At 32.8% G+C, this 14754-nt stretch overlaps 1 protein-coding gene across 1 annotated transcript in view; it reads right to left on the minus strand.

Moving 5' to 3' along the window:
* LOC145323186 (hepatic sodium/bile acid cotransporter-like) overlaps positions 1–2686 on the minus strand; it is a 28391-nt gene extending 25705 nt beyond the window's left edge. The window contains exons 1-3 of the mRNA XM_080165593.1: positions 2602–2686; positions 1663–1744; positions 1194–1282 (exon numbers count right to left, since the gene is read on the minus strand). Coding sequence (XP_080021719.1) covers positions 1194–1282; positions 1663–1744; positions 2602–2677 — 247 coding nt within the window. The 5' untranslated portion in view covers positions 2678–2686. The remainder of the gene's footprint in view (positions 1–1193; positions 1283–1662; positions 1745–2601) is intronic.
* Positions 2687–14754: the final 12068 nt, after the last annotated feature.

Raw genomic sequence — 14754 nt, forward strand, 5'->3', positions numbered from 1 at the left:
TGGTGAGTTGAGTTTAGTGAGAAATGTTGCTAGTGCTCAGCGCAAAAAAAACCTTGAATCTCGTTAAGGAAGTTAATTTGACTTTCAAACGGGGGGTGTGTCTTAACCTCTTTTCGAGGAAGCTTTGTGTTTATCAAGTGCGAAATTAATTCCTTATCATTATTCTAAAACTAAGCGCAAATGTCGTCTTTTTATGGCTTTCCCTTCATAATGTGGCGCGGCATGGATTGTTTGTTTATTTTGGTGCGCACGTTCTTACTTTTGAATGAGATATGAGAGTGTGAAGATTTCGGAGAACAAAATTGGGCCTATCATTGGTCTCATTGTGTGTGAACGACCCTAGTATATCAGGGATTTGAAACCATAAGAGCTTCAGGTAGAATTTGTTAATTTTATTAAGAAGTATGGTGTATAGGACGATTATATGTAGTTTTAAAAAGGCTTTAGCCAGCTAAGCATGAAACTTAATTATGATTAATATATGTTTTAGTAATTTTTATGTGCCTTATTGTTGCATTTAACAATGATTTATTAAACCAAATAATTTTCCTTTAAAGCCAAAGTTTCCAAAGATTTTTTGCCGTAGAGAAAAATGATTTTTAAAAAGCAAATAAGATTACGTGGTTATAAATAACTGGAATTATGAACTAATTGATATTGTAATTTCAGGTCTTTGAAATAATTTCATCAATAAATCTATATTCAAACCTGCTGTTGAAACTTGATGGTTCCTGGTATTGGGGGTTTGTATGTTCGCCAACTGATCTCGTGAACTTCCCGCTAATTCGGAAGTCAAGCTCAACCAAAGTGTCATGGTTGAGACAATTTTGTCTCAATATGACTATATTAACCAAAGAAAACAGACCATTTTCAAACTACTAATCTGACTACGCCCCTAGTGGCCTATAGAAAAGGAATGTTATGAACTTCTTCTGGTCCTATAAGAAGCTTCTCGGTAAAGGAGAACCATGTCGGCAAAGCAGTTAGTGAGATCTTAAGCTGCTATCAGATACTCACAAAGTCAGGCAGACATCAAGTTACTTTTATTTTTAAAGACTAGCGAGTACGCCCCTAGAGACCTCTAAGAACACTTTAGGGGAGGGGAACCATATCGGTTCAGTGGTTAGCGAGATCCTTCGGTACAAACAGACAGATAGACGTCCTGTAACTTTTATAATAGAATAAAATTTGACCTGTTATACTAAAATTATTTTGCATGAAATCAACTCTGTCCCAGGAAGATCTCAGTAACAGTGTAAATGGAGAACTCACATTTCTGACACTAAAAAGATTATTTAGGGTAAATTACAATCGTCGTGTTATTTAATTGATATATTTTAATTTTTTACCAATAATATGTATCTTTGTAAGAGGTAATTTTGTTTATCATAATTAATCGGTACATTAATTTATCCCTAAACTATAAAATACGTGGATATTATGACTGGATAATTTTTGTTGTTAATTTAAGTTGCTAATATAGTTCCCAATTATTGGTCAATGGGTTCCCCAAGGCCATGGGAGGGAACGGCGTAGAGTTATTAGAGCGGAGGAGGGGGTATCGTTAAAGTAGCAAGCTGTGAAACATGTTATCAGAATATGCAAGAATCTCTAACAATATCCACGTATTTCTATATCCATTTTAACTTTTGAAAAAGTTACCTTAAAGAAATGTTGTAAATTTGGCTGATATTAAAGCTGTAGGAATCATTGGAAAAATATACTTCGCCACAGCCCTCAGATACTAAAAATATATTGTAGTTTTAAGGACGAATAAAGATGGTATTTGTTTTTATGCATTTATACATCTGTATGTCCAATAGGCTCCTTCATTTTCACAAGACTAATCAGAAAATCTCTTCCCTTTTCTCCCATCTCTTTTGAAGAGATTTTCTTCTCCCCTTCCCTTTTTCTTTCCCGAAACGTATATGACGTAACTGGAATCTTCTTGCTCAAAACTGGGACAGTTTGGGGTTTGTCGTAAAATTCTACTGTCCTCTGATTGGTCATGTTTATCGTATGACGTAATTTTTTGGAGGCACTTAACGCTGTCTCATTGCCTACCCTTAGGTAAAGTGTTGATTGATTGATTGATTAGCCATAGTCTCTTATGGTTTGGACCTAAGTATTCATGGAGTAGGCTGAGACACTTTTGTATAGCCACTAGGGCTATCAAGCTCCACGTTCAAGCACATTATGACTTGACCCGCTATCTCATGAGAGCTACTCATTATTACCTCACCCTCGCCGAGTATGGCAGGTGTCCCAAATTAAGTCACCGTAATAAATGACGCTCTCCGCAGAGAAGCTTAGGATAAGGGTAGTGCTGATATTATGTACTTGACTATTAAGTATCCAAACTTTCTCAATAATCCCCTTCTTACACAACCAGTGGAAGTTGCGTGAATGTATTCAACTGAGAAATTCGAGCTGACACATGGGGACTAGAACTCGAACTCTCATCACCGTAAATCAGTGCGTTACCACTGAGCTACGACGCCCCTAAAGTGTCATCGACATCAGTCTCACCCGTATGAAGTAAGGGGAGCTAAGCTGGATAGAACATGCTTTGCATGGTAAAAATACAAATAATTATATTACCAGGTACAGTGTGAATCCAAAAGAGGAAGAAAAAAAGTTTTATCAGCATTTTATATGCTGGAAATTGCCGTTTCATTGAACCATCTGAAAAATTAGCAACAATAATATTAGGCAGGAGGGAAGGGGACAATGGGATGTTTATTACATTAGTCCCTAAAGTTTTTATTACCTTTTTCTTATTTGTTGGCTAAACAACTTTGGGGACTTTTAATGAATTTTGATCGGTTAATTCATTAAGTTGATTGTCCAAAGGTTTCAAACAATAATTGTAATCTGCAAAAGGGGAAATTTTGTGAATTATAAATGGGTATGTACATCAATTTATCGGCCATCGTCTTATATCTTTAGATTTCTGAATATTAGGTCAAATCCTATGAAACTTTTTGGGCTTAGCTTAAGAGTAAGGGTTCCTAAGCCATACATTGTTCCTCATCTTGGAAGGAGTGGGGACAAAACACCTAATTTGAAAATACGTAATTTAAAAAATGTTTAATGTGAAAAAAACACTTAATTTGAAAATACCTAATTTTAAAAATTGTGTTTTTAAATTAGGTGTTTTTAACATTAGATATTTTAAAATTAGGTATTTTTAATTAAGCATTTTTAGTTAGGCATTTTTAAATTAGGTGTTTTGTCCCCACTCCTCTTGAAAAGCTATTAGGATAGAATTCGGAACTTTATAGAATTTTGCCCATTTTTTTACATTAAGTACAAGGATGTCTATCTATCTGTGTATTTAGCGAATAATCTCGCTAAGCGCTATAATTATCCTTTACATTAAAGAAGGTTTATAACTATTTTAAAGTAGGGCAATTACTTTTTCTTTTTAAAATGAAAATTTAAAGTGGGGATCCTAGAAGGAAATGTTATTTTAAAGGCTGCTAATATTGATTACAAAAATTTATCTAAAACGTATGCTGTTTGTCTGTTCAGCTATTTTAATTATAATTTTTACTTATTTTCTTGCTCTGCTACTTGTGATGTTGTCATCCTTGTAAATTGACATTTACTATATTTGTGTTAAAGTACTCAATAAGGAAAATTAATAAATGTAATAATACAATTAAATATAACTAGTTTTTTTTATAAGCGAAGCTACTCTGCAGTTTATAATAACCGTCTGTTCATCATAAATGTTATAGTATAAATTGAATTTCTTAGCTTATATTTAGAAAGATGATTTCTTTTGAAAATTCCCAATGCCAATGTGCATCTAGTTAAATTATATTTTTTATGGAAATGTAATTTTCGTGATTTTCTTTTTTTCATTATTGTATTATGGCCACTAAACATCTGCTCTATAACTCACTTTGTTAGTTATTCCATTCATGATTTATTTGTGCTACTTGTAAATGTTGTCATCCTAGTTATTGGTTACATGTTAATTTTAAGTAAAATTATTTTAGTTTTATTTGTAGTTGACAAATATTTGTTTTTTAAGAAACTTGATTTTTTTAATAGGAAAGTTTAAGCAAACGCTAATATAAATTTTTGAAAAATGTCCTAGGACAAAAAGTTTCAATATTTTAAACGAATTTTATAATCAAGTCCTAAAAATGTCCCTGAACAAAATCTTGTTACAATTTGTTTATATACAATTTTGTTTATACTTTAAATTAAAATTAATATTCTGCCTATTAAGTTTTGTTTTACCGTTTAATTTTAAAACTTTGCTTTTATCATCTTGTTCCTAACTAAATTTTTATACATTTTGATATACTAGCGGCTTTACCCAAAGCGTCAGGGCCTGTGTATTTAAGGAGCTAGGAAGAGGCAAAAAAATGCTTAGAGCATACCACAATGCTTTAATTTATAAATAATTTTTCTAAATCCATCTTATATGAATCTTCCCAAAAATGGAAAACTGTATCGGTTAAGTAGTAAGTGAGATCTTCACAAAAAAAAACTATAAAATAGGATTTGTTCAAAGAAAGTTAATGTTACAAATCAGACATATCAGACAATCATACTTACATTTTGTTTGTAAAGGATCTTTGCTTTTTAAAAAGTACGTATCCAATTTCTTAGGTCATAGCAAAAACTTTTTGTAGCAAGGTTTCTTTATAATTTCTGCATATTGGTTTGTCCTTCCAACTTTTACATACAAAAAATTTAGGGATAAGAGAATGGCCGACAAACTTATGTAAATCCCCAATGATAATACATAAAATTACCCCTACTGTAGATTAATATTAATGGTTAAAACGCTTGAACACTCAGCTTAATGTACAAACCAATATAAAATTCAATAAAAAAAAAGTTTTTAAGCTCACGAATAAAAAAACGTAATATGCATATAAATAACCTTTCGAAAAATATGGTGCAAACTACGTAATAATTATTTGATTCAGCCGTAGAAGAAAAAGCTTCACTATTTTTATAATTTACGTCCTTGTTATTTTGGTATTGAGTAATAAGCAAATGTTTGTTTTGCAAACCTGTAAATACACAATTACACAAACCTAAACATACATATGTATTAGTACTAAAAAACCAGGGAGAAAGGAGAGTTGAGTATTTTCCCTCAAAGGGCAGAGGGAGGGGATAGTTTTCCCTCAAAGAGCAGAGGGAGGGGATAGTTTTCCCTCAAAGGGCAGAGGGAGGGGATAGTTTTCCCTCAAAGGGCAGTGGGAGGGGATAGTTTTCCCTCAAAGAGCAGAGGGAGGGGATAGTTTTCCCTCAAAGAGCAGAGGGAGGGGATAGTTTTCCCTCAAAGGGCAGAGGGAGGGGATAGTTTTCCCTCAAAGGGCAGAGGGAGGGGATAGTTTTCCCTCAAAGAGCAGAGGGAGGTGATAGTTTTCTCTCAAAGAGCAGAGGGAGGGGATAGTTTTCCCTCAAAGAGCAGAGGGAGGGGATAGTTTTCCCTCAAAGAGCAGAGGGAGGGGATAGTTTTCCCTCAAAGGGCAGAGGGAGGGGATAGTTTTCCCTCAAAGAGCAGAGGGAGGGGATAGTTTTCCCTCAAAGAGCAGAGGGAGGTGATAGTTTTCTCTCAAAGAGCAGAGGGAGGGGATAGTTTTCCCTCAAAGAGCAGAAAGAGGGGATAGTTTTCCCTCAAAGAGCAGAGGGAGGGGATAGTTTTCCCTCAAAGAGCAGAGGGAGGGGATAGTTTTCCCTCAAAGAGCAGAGGGAGGGGATAGTTTTCCCTCAAAGAGCAGAGGGAGGGGATAGTTTTCCCTCAAAGAGCAGAGGGAGGGGATAGTTTTCCATCAAAGAGCAGAGGGAGGGGATAGTTTTCCCTCAAAGAGCAGAGGGAGGGGATAGTTTTCCCTCAAAGAGCAGAGGGAGGGGATAGTTTTCCCTCAAAGAGCAGAGGGAGGGGATAGTTTTTCGTTTGTATGTTTAAACCTTTAAGTCAGGTCAGGTTAGGTTAGGTTTTTTTATACTGGGTAGCCTCAACAAGTAGACTAGGATGACAAAAATAAAACCAGTTTTTTTAGACCCGAGGTGCCGAAGGCACAGGCTAAAAAAACTGGTTTTAATCTTATGATTGTACATTTTTATATTCGTATAAAGCTGGATATAATACGATGCTAGACATAGTTTTTTTCGTATGGATGAGAACCGGTTCCTATCCACCGGATTTGAATGAATACGAGAATAAATATTCCTGTCCGCATGTTCATATTTAATCCGTCTGGTTTAATGCAGTTTTATTTGATTTCTTTTATTTGCACATTCTATTTTTTTTATATAATCTGACGTGTTAGATTGGAGGATAAAGAGCTTTTCCTTCCAAAAGTAATGCGCATTAATCAGCTGGTTTTATTTATTTATAAATTTGATTTTTCTAATAACATAAGTGTCTTCTTTAGCATTTTCTATCTCATTGCTATGTATGACATAGATGGACTAGTTGCTTCGCCCCTAGCATCTTTGGGCAGGCGGTAGAGTTATGGAAAATAGCTAATAACCACATAAAGACAAATACAAATTTTCTCTGACAGTAAAACCAAGTCAGACTTGCAATTAAGCTCATTAACCCTTAACGGTCGGGGGGGGGGGGCGCTGAACGCCCCCCCATTCGGTTTTTTCTATCTCATTTTCTGTGTGTGAAAGATAAAGAGCCCAAACTGCTTGACTTTTAAAGGGTGGGTATGAGACATAACTGAGAGTTGAAATGTTTTGAATATCTCCATCCTGGCGGGCACAGGATGCCAGCAAACCTGGCAGGGTCATCCAGGTAAAGAGCAAAAATATTTTTTGACTTAAACAAAGCATTTTATCTTACCAAAATACTAAAATATCCTCTAGTAGTACATCCTCATATATAATACAGGTGTTCAAGTCAATTTCAGGTTCCAGGTATGATCCTGCAGGTCCTGATCCTCCAGGTCTCCAGAAATCTTTAAATGGCTCCTGTGGCCGCAATTTTTGACTTAGGGACTTCAAATTTTAAACTTAAGTTTTTCTTACATGTCTACATAACGTATTAAAATTTCAAAAAGATCAGCCGCCGTTTTCCCGCCGACCGCCGACTGCGGCGGCTGGCAGCTGCCAAGTACAGCTGCGGCCGCTGAAATTTAAATTTTGATATTTCAAATATAAAATTTACATAAAGATAAACATTTTCTGCAAAAAAAATTTTGTTCTAGCTTCAAAAATAAAAAAATTACAGCCATTTGAAATTTTTAAGTAAAAAAGGACCTGAAAACAAAGGTAGTTAAATAAAAGGGTGAAGGAAGCGAAAATTGACCTTGACTTACTTAAGGTCGGAAATTCATCATAATACAGGGGACTTACACAAAAAAATTTAGCCTTCTAGCTCTAATAGGAACTGAGATAATAGGGGGGGCGTTGAACGCCCCCCCCCCCCCGACTGATTAAGGTGCGGCAAGGGGCCCGACTGTAAGGGGTTCAGCACAAAAAAATACTACTTTTTATTATAGGATATGACTTCTTTGATTTAAAAGTGAATTAATCAAGAATAGATTTTAATTCTGAAACAAATTTACAAGTTGTTGATTAAAAGTCATGTTGTATTGATTTAGGAGAAAACAAGGATGGCAAGATCCATAAGAAGAGAAGCCCCCAAAAATATTGATAAAGTGAGTTTATTTGTTCTAATATTTGTATTTATGTTGAATGATTGACAGACCGACGGATCAAGCAAATTATATACTGACTGGATGCTTACTGTGAATATATAGTGAATTATAGAGTAGCTTTGCTACTAAAAAAGAAAAACATGGTCGAACCTGTCATGTTTAATATCAAGGAGTGGTCTTACATTTTGAACAATTAAATTTATGTCAGAGTTTTGTACTGGATGTTTCATGTAATTTAAATCAAAAGAGTCTAAATATTATTTCAATACCAAATAGAGATAATCTAGATACATATTGTCTAAATCAGTCAATAGGAGAATAGTGACAGTACACCCCAGACGGTATATCGTGTAACATTTCTTCCTTCGTATAATGTGAAGCAAATGACAAACCACATAATAAGTTAGTTATGAATGGTTGAATTTCTTAGGATAAAGTTAGCTGTCTTAAAATTATATCGTCAATAATATCCCTTTTTAAGATTGACGAAATATGGGGTCAGATGGCTTATCTAGATATATTATGTCTTTTAATATCATAAAGTGACGAATATAGAAGAGGAGATCAAAAAAAGAGAGCTAGGGTTAAGAGGAAAGTGAATTATCTGCATTTTCAATGAAATCGGATTGGATTATCCTATTAAAGAAGGACAGGCAGACACAAACAAATACTCATAGAGTAGCTTCATTTCTAATGAATAGAAATTATCATAGGAAACGCCTATTCATTAAATTGTAAAGTAACATTTTTTTAATGCAAGGGCGGTAATATTTACTTACAATTATAATTACAAATTAAGTGTAAAAATATTGAATAAGATGATTTATCTTCTAGGTTTTTTGAAAAAAATCAACAAAAAGACTTTTAGAAATATTTCTTTTATGATTGATATGTCAGATATAAATGTAAAAAAACTGATTTTGTACATGATTATAAAACAAGGATGACAACATCCATAAAAGCGAAGCTCTGAAACGGTAGGACAAACGGACATTAACACTTGTATAATGACAGAACTGAATAATCAGAATGCGAATGTATAAGAGTCAAAGCAAAATTGTAAGTAAATTTGTTGAAAAACTGCTTGATACAGGATAATGATTATGGACATACTTACATTTTTAGGACTTAATTATAGAGTTGCTTCGCTTATAATATTGTATTTTTTTGTCCCAGGAATCAGTATACCAAAATTCAGACCAATTGGATATTTAGGTCACATACAAATTTGTTGTTAAAATGTAAAAAAAACAACATGTTTAAAATGGACTTACGGACATTCTGGTAATGTTTATAGAGTTGCTACGCTTTCTAACTCGTACCTAACTATTACAGGAATCACCATGCAAAATTTGAAATCGATAGGACAATTCTAACATGCCTAAATTAACGAAAAAAGCTATTAAAAAAAGTAAAAAAATCAACATGTTTAAAATGGACGTACAGACATTTTGGAAATGATTATAGAGTTGCTACGCTTTCTAAATCGTACCTAACTACTAAAGGAATCACCATGCAAAATTTGAAATCGATAGGACAATTCTAACATGTCTAAATTAACGAAAAAAGCTATCCGTGACGGACGTACGGACGGACGTACGGACGGACCGACCCTAATTATAGAAAAGCTTCGCTTTTAAAAAGAAAAGATTTTTGTAAATGATAACATTTTTGTTTGTTCAAAGTATTTTAGTAAAGCTGGTTTGTTTAACTAAGCTTTTATTTCTTTAAGTCAGGGATAAGGGATAAGAATATGAAAGGTTAATTGATGTACTTCCCCAATTATGATAAACAAAATAAAGTTTAAACTCTGCTATTTTGAGACAATCAATCAAGGTTTGAAGAAGAATACTCAAAGTTTTGAATAAATATTATGATAAAACTTTGGGTACAAGTATTCTTTGTGGCCCAATATACCCAACCTTCCTTCTCTTGTAATCAATTTAGGGGTTGGACAGCATTTAAGTTATTTTTGGTCAGTTGTTTTTTTGTCTGTTATTTATATCATTTTCTGGCTATTTTTCCAATTATTTTTATAAAGTAGAGCAGCTACTGTTTTACTAGAATTATCAGGGATGTCATTTGGTCAGATTGACTAAATTTAGTATTTTGAAAATATACATACATATAAATGCCATTAATCTGTAGTTTACTGTTGTTTTTCTTGTTTTATGGTCATTTTTTGGACGATCCACAATCAAATCTGTAGAAGCTAATAAGTCAATTATCAACAGCCGAGCCGTTTTTATCTAAATAAATGCAGCCGAGTCGACCAAAAATGCACAGCTGCCAACGGAAGAAATGTTGTTTTTTTTTAATTTATTGATTAATTTAATTAACCTCTATATGAAATATAAAAATAAAAGGACATGTAGAAATGACTAAGAAGTTAAACAAACAAAGTAAATAATAAAAATCTATATACCTTGTAGTAGAATCTACAATGATATTTAACAAGTAAAAAATATTACAAAGAAAAGATTTCAGAAAAACATTGCTTAATTACCTATATTTAAAACAGCTTTTACTACATAAAAATTTAAACTTAACCCACCCACCCTGCCTCTCCTTAGGTAAGTTTGATAGTAACAAAACTCTAAGCAATTGACGTCCAAGAGGGTGGGTAAAGGGGTTTTTCCCCAACATAATTTTTTTGAGATATACATTAGATTACCCCCCTCCCCACTCCCTTGAAAACCCATATTTTATCCCTCCCCCCTGAAATTTTTTTTAAAAATAAATAAATAAAAAGCTTGGACGTCCTTTATTCTATGAAAGAGATAAGAGATTATGATATTGAGAAGTACCATTAATCAAAAATAATTTTGACCTTGTAGACTCTAGAATAACTGTTTACTTTATATGGACACTAGCGACTGCGCCCCTAGCATCTAGGTGCTCTAAACTTGAATTGGAAAGAATGAAAGCTTAAAACTATCCCTAAGACTGGAATCTAAAAAATAAATAGCATAAAACTATCACAGGGCCTCTACAAAGCTCCCATATAATGTAGTACTCAATCGGTTCAGTAATTATCGAAATCTTAAGCTTCAGACAAAAAAAATCTTACTACTTTATAAACAAAAAGGATATTTTGTTGAAATGTTCTTTTTAAAATAGAATGACCATCAACAAAGCAAGCTTTTCTCTAAAGTAATTAATTTTAAAATCCAATATTTCTACTATCTCAACCTTGGGCTGAAGCCTCTAATCTTATTGTGAAAGGTTAAATTAAGTTAAGAAATAGCTGCGCTAAAAACAAGTGTCGAGTTACTGCGGTGTAAAAATATGATTAAGGTAAAGAAAATGGATGTAGAATATACGTGGATATTATGAGAGGGAAAAAATTGTCATAAACTTAGATTGCTAACATGGACATCATTTATTGGTCAGTTCGTTCATCAAGTAGAAGGGAGGGGATAGGATGAAGGGTATGGATAAGGGGATCGTTATTTAGGTCAGTTACAAGTTTCACTTTATTAGAGTACATGATAATCTGGTGTAAGATCCAAGTAATAATAAATCCATTTTTATTACAATAACTATTGTTTACACTTAGGACAAGCCATTATGATATCAATTGCCTGTTTACATAGACTCTTAAAAAAATTGCTTTCAATTAAACATCAACATTAAGATATATAAGTTGGAAAGAATTTTAATGTTAGAGGGAGATTTGAAATCTGCATCAAATTTTAAGGATTTTTTATAAAATCCTCTTTTTTGGTTAATTCTTTATCTAAAAGCGGAAATACAATTTAAGTTTATTAATTTTGACATCTGTGATTTGTGGATTGAAAATTATCTGCACTCTGATTGGAGAAGCTTAAGTGTCGCCAATTAGAGCGCAGGTAGTTTCCAATCCACCTATCCTATTTGTCAAAATTTATGAACTTAAATTGTGTTTCCGCTTTTAGATAAAGAATTATACAAAAAACGAATTTTATAAAAAAAATCCTTAAAGGGCGAATATAGGTTCGATATGATATGAGCTTATATCAAAGGTGCAATTCCATAGATTATAAATAACTTAAAAATATTGACATATTCAATTGTATAAGTCTGTTTATAGCTTAAAACCCGTCAATCTCGAAGAAAATATTTTGTAATTAGTGTGGTTCCCTAAGAACTCAAACACCCTAGCATCACACAAGGCTTCGTGGCAAGGTTGAATTAAAAAGCTTTCGTTAAATGATAGTCGTAATAACGTGGAAACCAATTAATCAGGGCTAAATATACCCTCCTTCTACCTTCAAAAAGTAAATTATTTAAAAGTTAAAAAAACATCAAATAATATAAAAAGTAAAAAAAAATAATCGATAAAATTTTCTTGGAGGAAGAATGATTTCAAATCCCTGTTTTTTTGTGGCTGTGTGTGTGTGTGTTGAAAATGCGTACACAAGGGTTGTTTATATCATCATGAATTAATCAAAGATCTCTGTACAGAAAATAAACTTTAAGACGTATTATTTACCCTGTCAATACTCCTGACGCCCTTCTACGCAAATTATTTTTATGCTTTTTAAAAAATTAAATAAACTAGTATATAATCTAAAATAATAAACATTTAAATTATCTTTTAAGGTGCGTGCCAATATAATAGTCAATCAAACTTAAGCAAAATAGTCAAAAAAAAGTCTTGTAAAGGGCTAAAATAAACGATTTTGTCGGCAATCTCATTTATTATATGTTCAATTGAAACAGAAAATTGCAAAATCTACTTAAGGATTTTTTTGAATTTTTAAATTTGGCATAGATATTCTAAAACTATGTAATGGCACCTTTGATATAAGCTCATATCATATCGAACCTATATTCGCCCTTTAAAATTTGATGTAATTCCTTCCAACTTATATATCCTAATCAACATATTTAAGCTTGTAACATTTCTATAGGTCAACTGTTCTGTCTTAATATGATTTTAAAGTCTTTCAAAATAAAGTTCCCACAACCTAAGGACAAAGTGACAAAATCCTTTAAAATGACAATGGACAACCCTTCTCCCCGAGCTTAAATTTAATGTTTGGTAAGGCTTAGGACCCAAACAAAGGGTTATTGCCCTACAGAGATTAGATACTATAAGAAATATGATAAAAAAAACAAAGATTACAACATTCAAAATAAAAAAAGCACAAAAAAAGTAAGTGTATTTGTATTTTGTAGCATGCACGATAAGAAAATGATATACGGGTTACTTATCAGCGCAGGGAATCTTCACAAAAAAATTCTACCGACCATCTTATATAGCAGCCGAGAAAATCACGTTTCTCCCCTACGGTTTCCTATAAACTGACGGAAGGAACAAATTTTCATATAATGGAATAGTTTTGCTACGAATAAGGGTGTTTAAGGGTAATTCATTGTAGAAAAAAGCAATTATGTCTTTACATTTTTTTTATAAATAAATATATTGTATGTAAATCATATGTTTATCATAAATATTGATTTTTATACATCTAAAGACAAGTTTAACTGTAAGTAATAAGTTTTGATTTTCATCGTGCATTCGACACAGTTCTTAACTGTGTCATGGATGACATTCTATTTTTTATATTCCCTGAAGGTAATTTCGCTCAAGCCTTTACAACTTTGACAAAGAACGGCCGGTTTCGCTCCTGTATTAATGGTTTTTTTTCAGGGTACATTAAGTACAAACGTGGAGTTAGCCAAGGGGATCCACCATCAGGGTCAAAATTCATAATTCTAAACCATATATTTATTGCATTACTTGAAAGCAAAAGTCTGAAACATATTTTTTTAAAATTGGCAATGCACATTTAAGGCCTAAAAGCTATGCAGACGACAACCTTGCAATTACTCAAATTAAAACTTCAACAGACGTTTTAAAACTCAAGTGTTTACTCTCTAAATTAGAAAAAGGTCTCGGTCTATGTATCAATTTTAACAAAACCAAAATCCTAGTTTTTGGCACTTTTCCAGAAAACCTTTCTTCAATCGGTCAAATTGTAGACAAAATAAAACACTTGGGAATATTTTTAAGTTTTGACCTTGAATATGCCAGACAACAAACTTACAAAGAATTATGCATTAAACTTGAGAGAAAAGCTTGCAGTATGCCTATGCAATCTGGATTTAACATCTTAAAACGTCGCAACCTGTGTAACTCCCTACTATCCTCCCTGGCCTTTCACATCTATAGAATTTTTCCACCAGGACAAGAAATTTGCCAAAAAATTTGGAAAATTTCTAATAAATTTTTATGGAGTATCAAGAAACCTGATGGCAGTTTAGCATTTAGATACAAGATAGCATCACACAGGATAGAGCTAGATTTGGTTAATGGTGGGCTAAAAATGCTGCGACCAGAACAACAGTCCTTTTCTATTTTTATTAACAGTTTCATGAATTGCCTCAAATACTCTGCCACACACAAAGATACCACAATTGGAATTTTAATTGCACATAAACATTTACCTATCTCCTCCCTGCTAAAAAACTTTAGTTACCAAACCTTATTAAAACATTTGAATATATTTAAAGCAATTTACCCCTGTAATGGTGGAGAATATTTTGAAAAGGCAATTGCATATTTCCACGACATTGAAACAAATAAAAAAACATTTTTTCATTCCCCAATTTTAACTTCACACTTTTCAAATATTTCAACTCCTTTCAATAAAAAAGATGTAAATATCTTAGAAAAGGCCAACAAAATAACCATTGCATCAATTCTTGAGACTCGCGAAATTAACAACAAAACTATTTTTTTGCCCCAACTTAAAGCCAATCTATTTCAAACAATCCCTGACCTAGCTCTAATAAATAAGTTGAACGAAGTTGTCAAAGCTGCCAGATCATTGGTACCACTTACAAGCTTTGAGTGCCATCCATAACGAGAACAAGAGTATCTACTCTCTATTCTTCAAACAAATAAACAGAGAGAAAATTTGCCAACAACACCCTGCGCTCAAAACAAGAATAAGAGATAATCTATTTGTACCTGACCAAGAACTTTTGACAAAAAGCTTTATAAAAATCATCAACCTACCTATCTTGTTACATTATAAAAAATTTTTTATTGAGCAAATCAGCCGTACTTTAATAAGTAAAAATAAACTTTTCAAATTTAAATTATCCAGCACAAACT

Source organism: Acartia tonsa, chromosome 6 (genome assembly GCF_053477335.1).
Source record: "Acartia tonsa isolate MP-2025a chromosome 6, ASM5347733v1, whole genome shotgun sequence".
In the NCBI taxonomy this organism is placed as follows: domain Eukaryota; kingdom Metazoa; phylum Arthropoda; class Copepoda; order Calanoida; family Acartiidae; genus Acartia; species Acartia tonsa.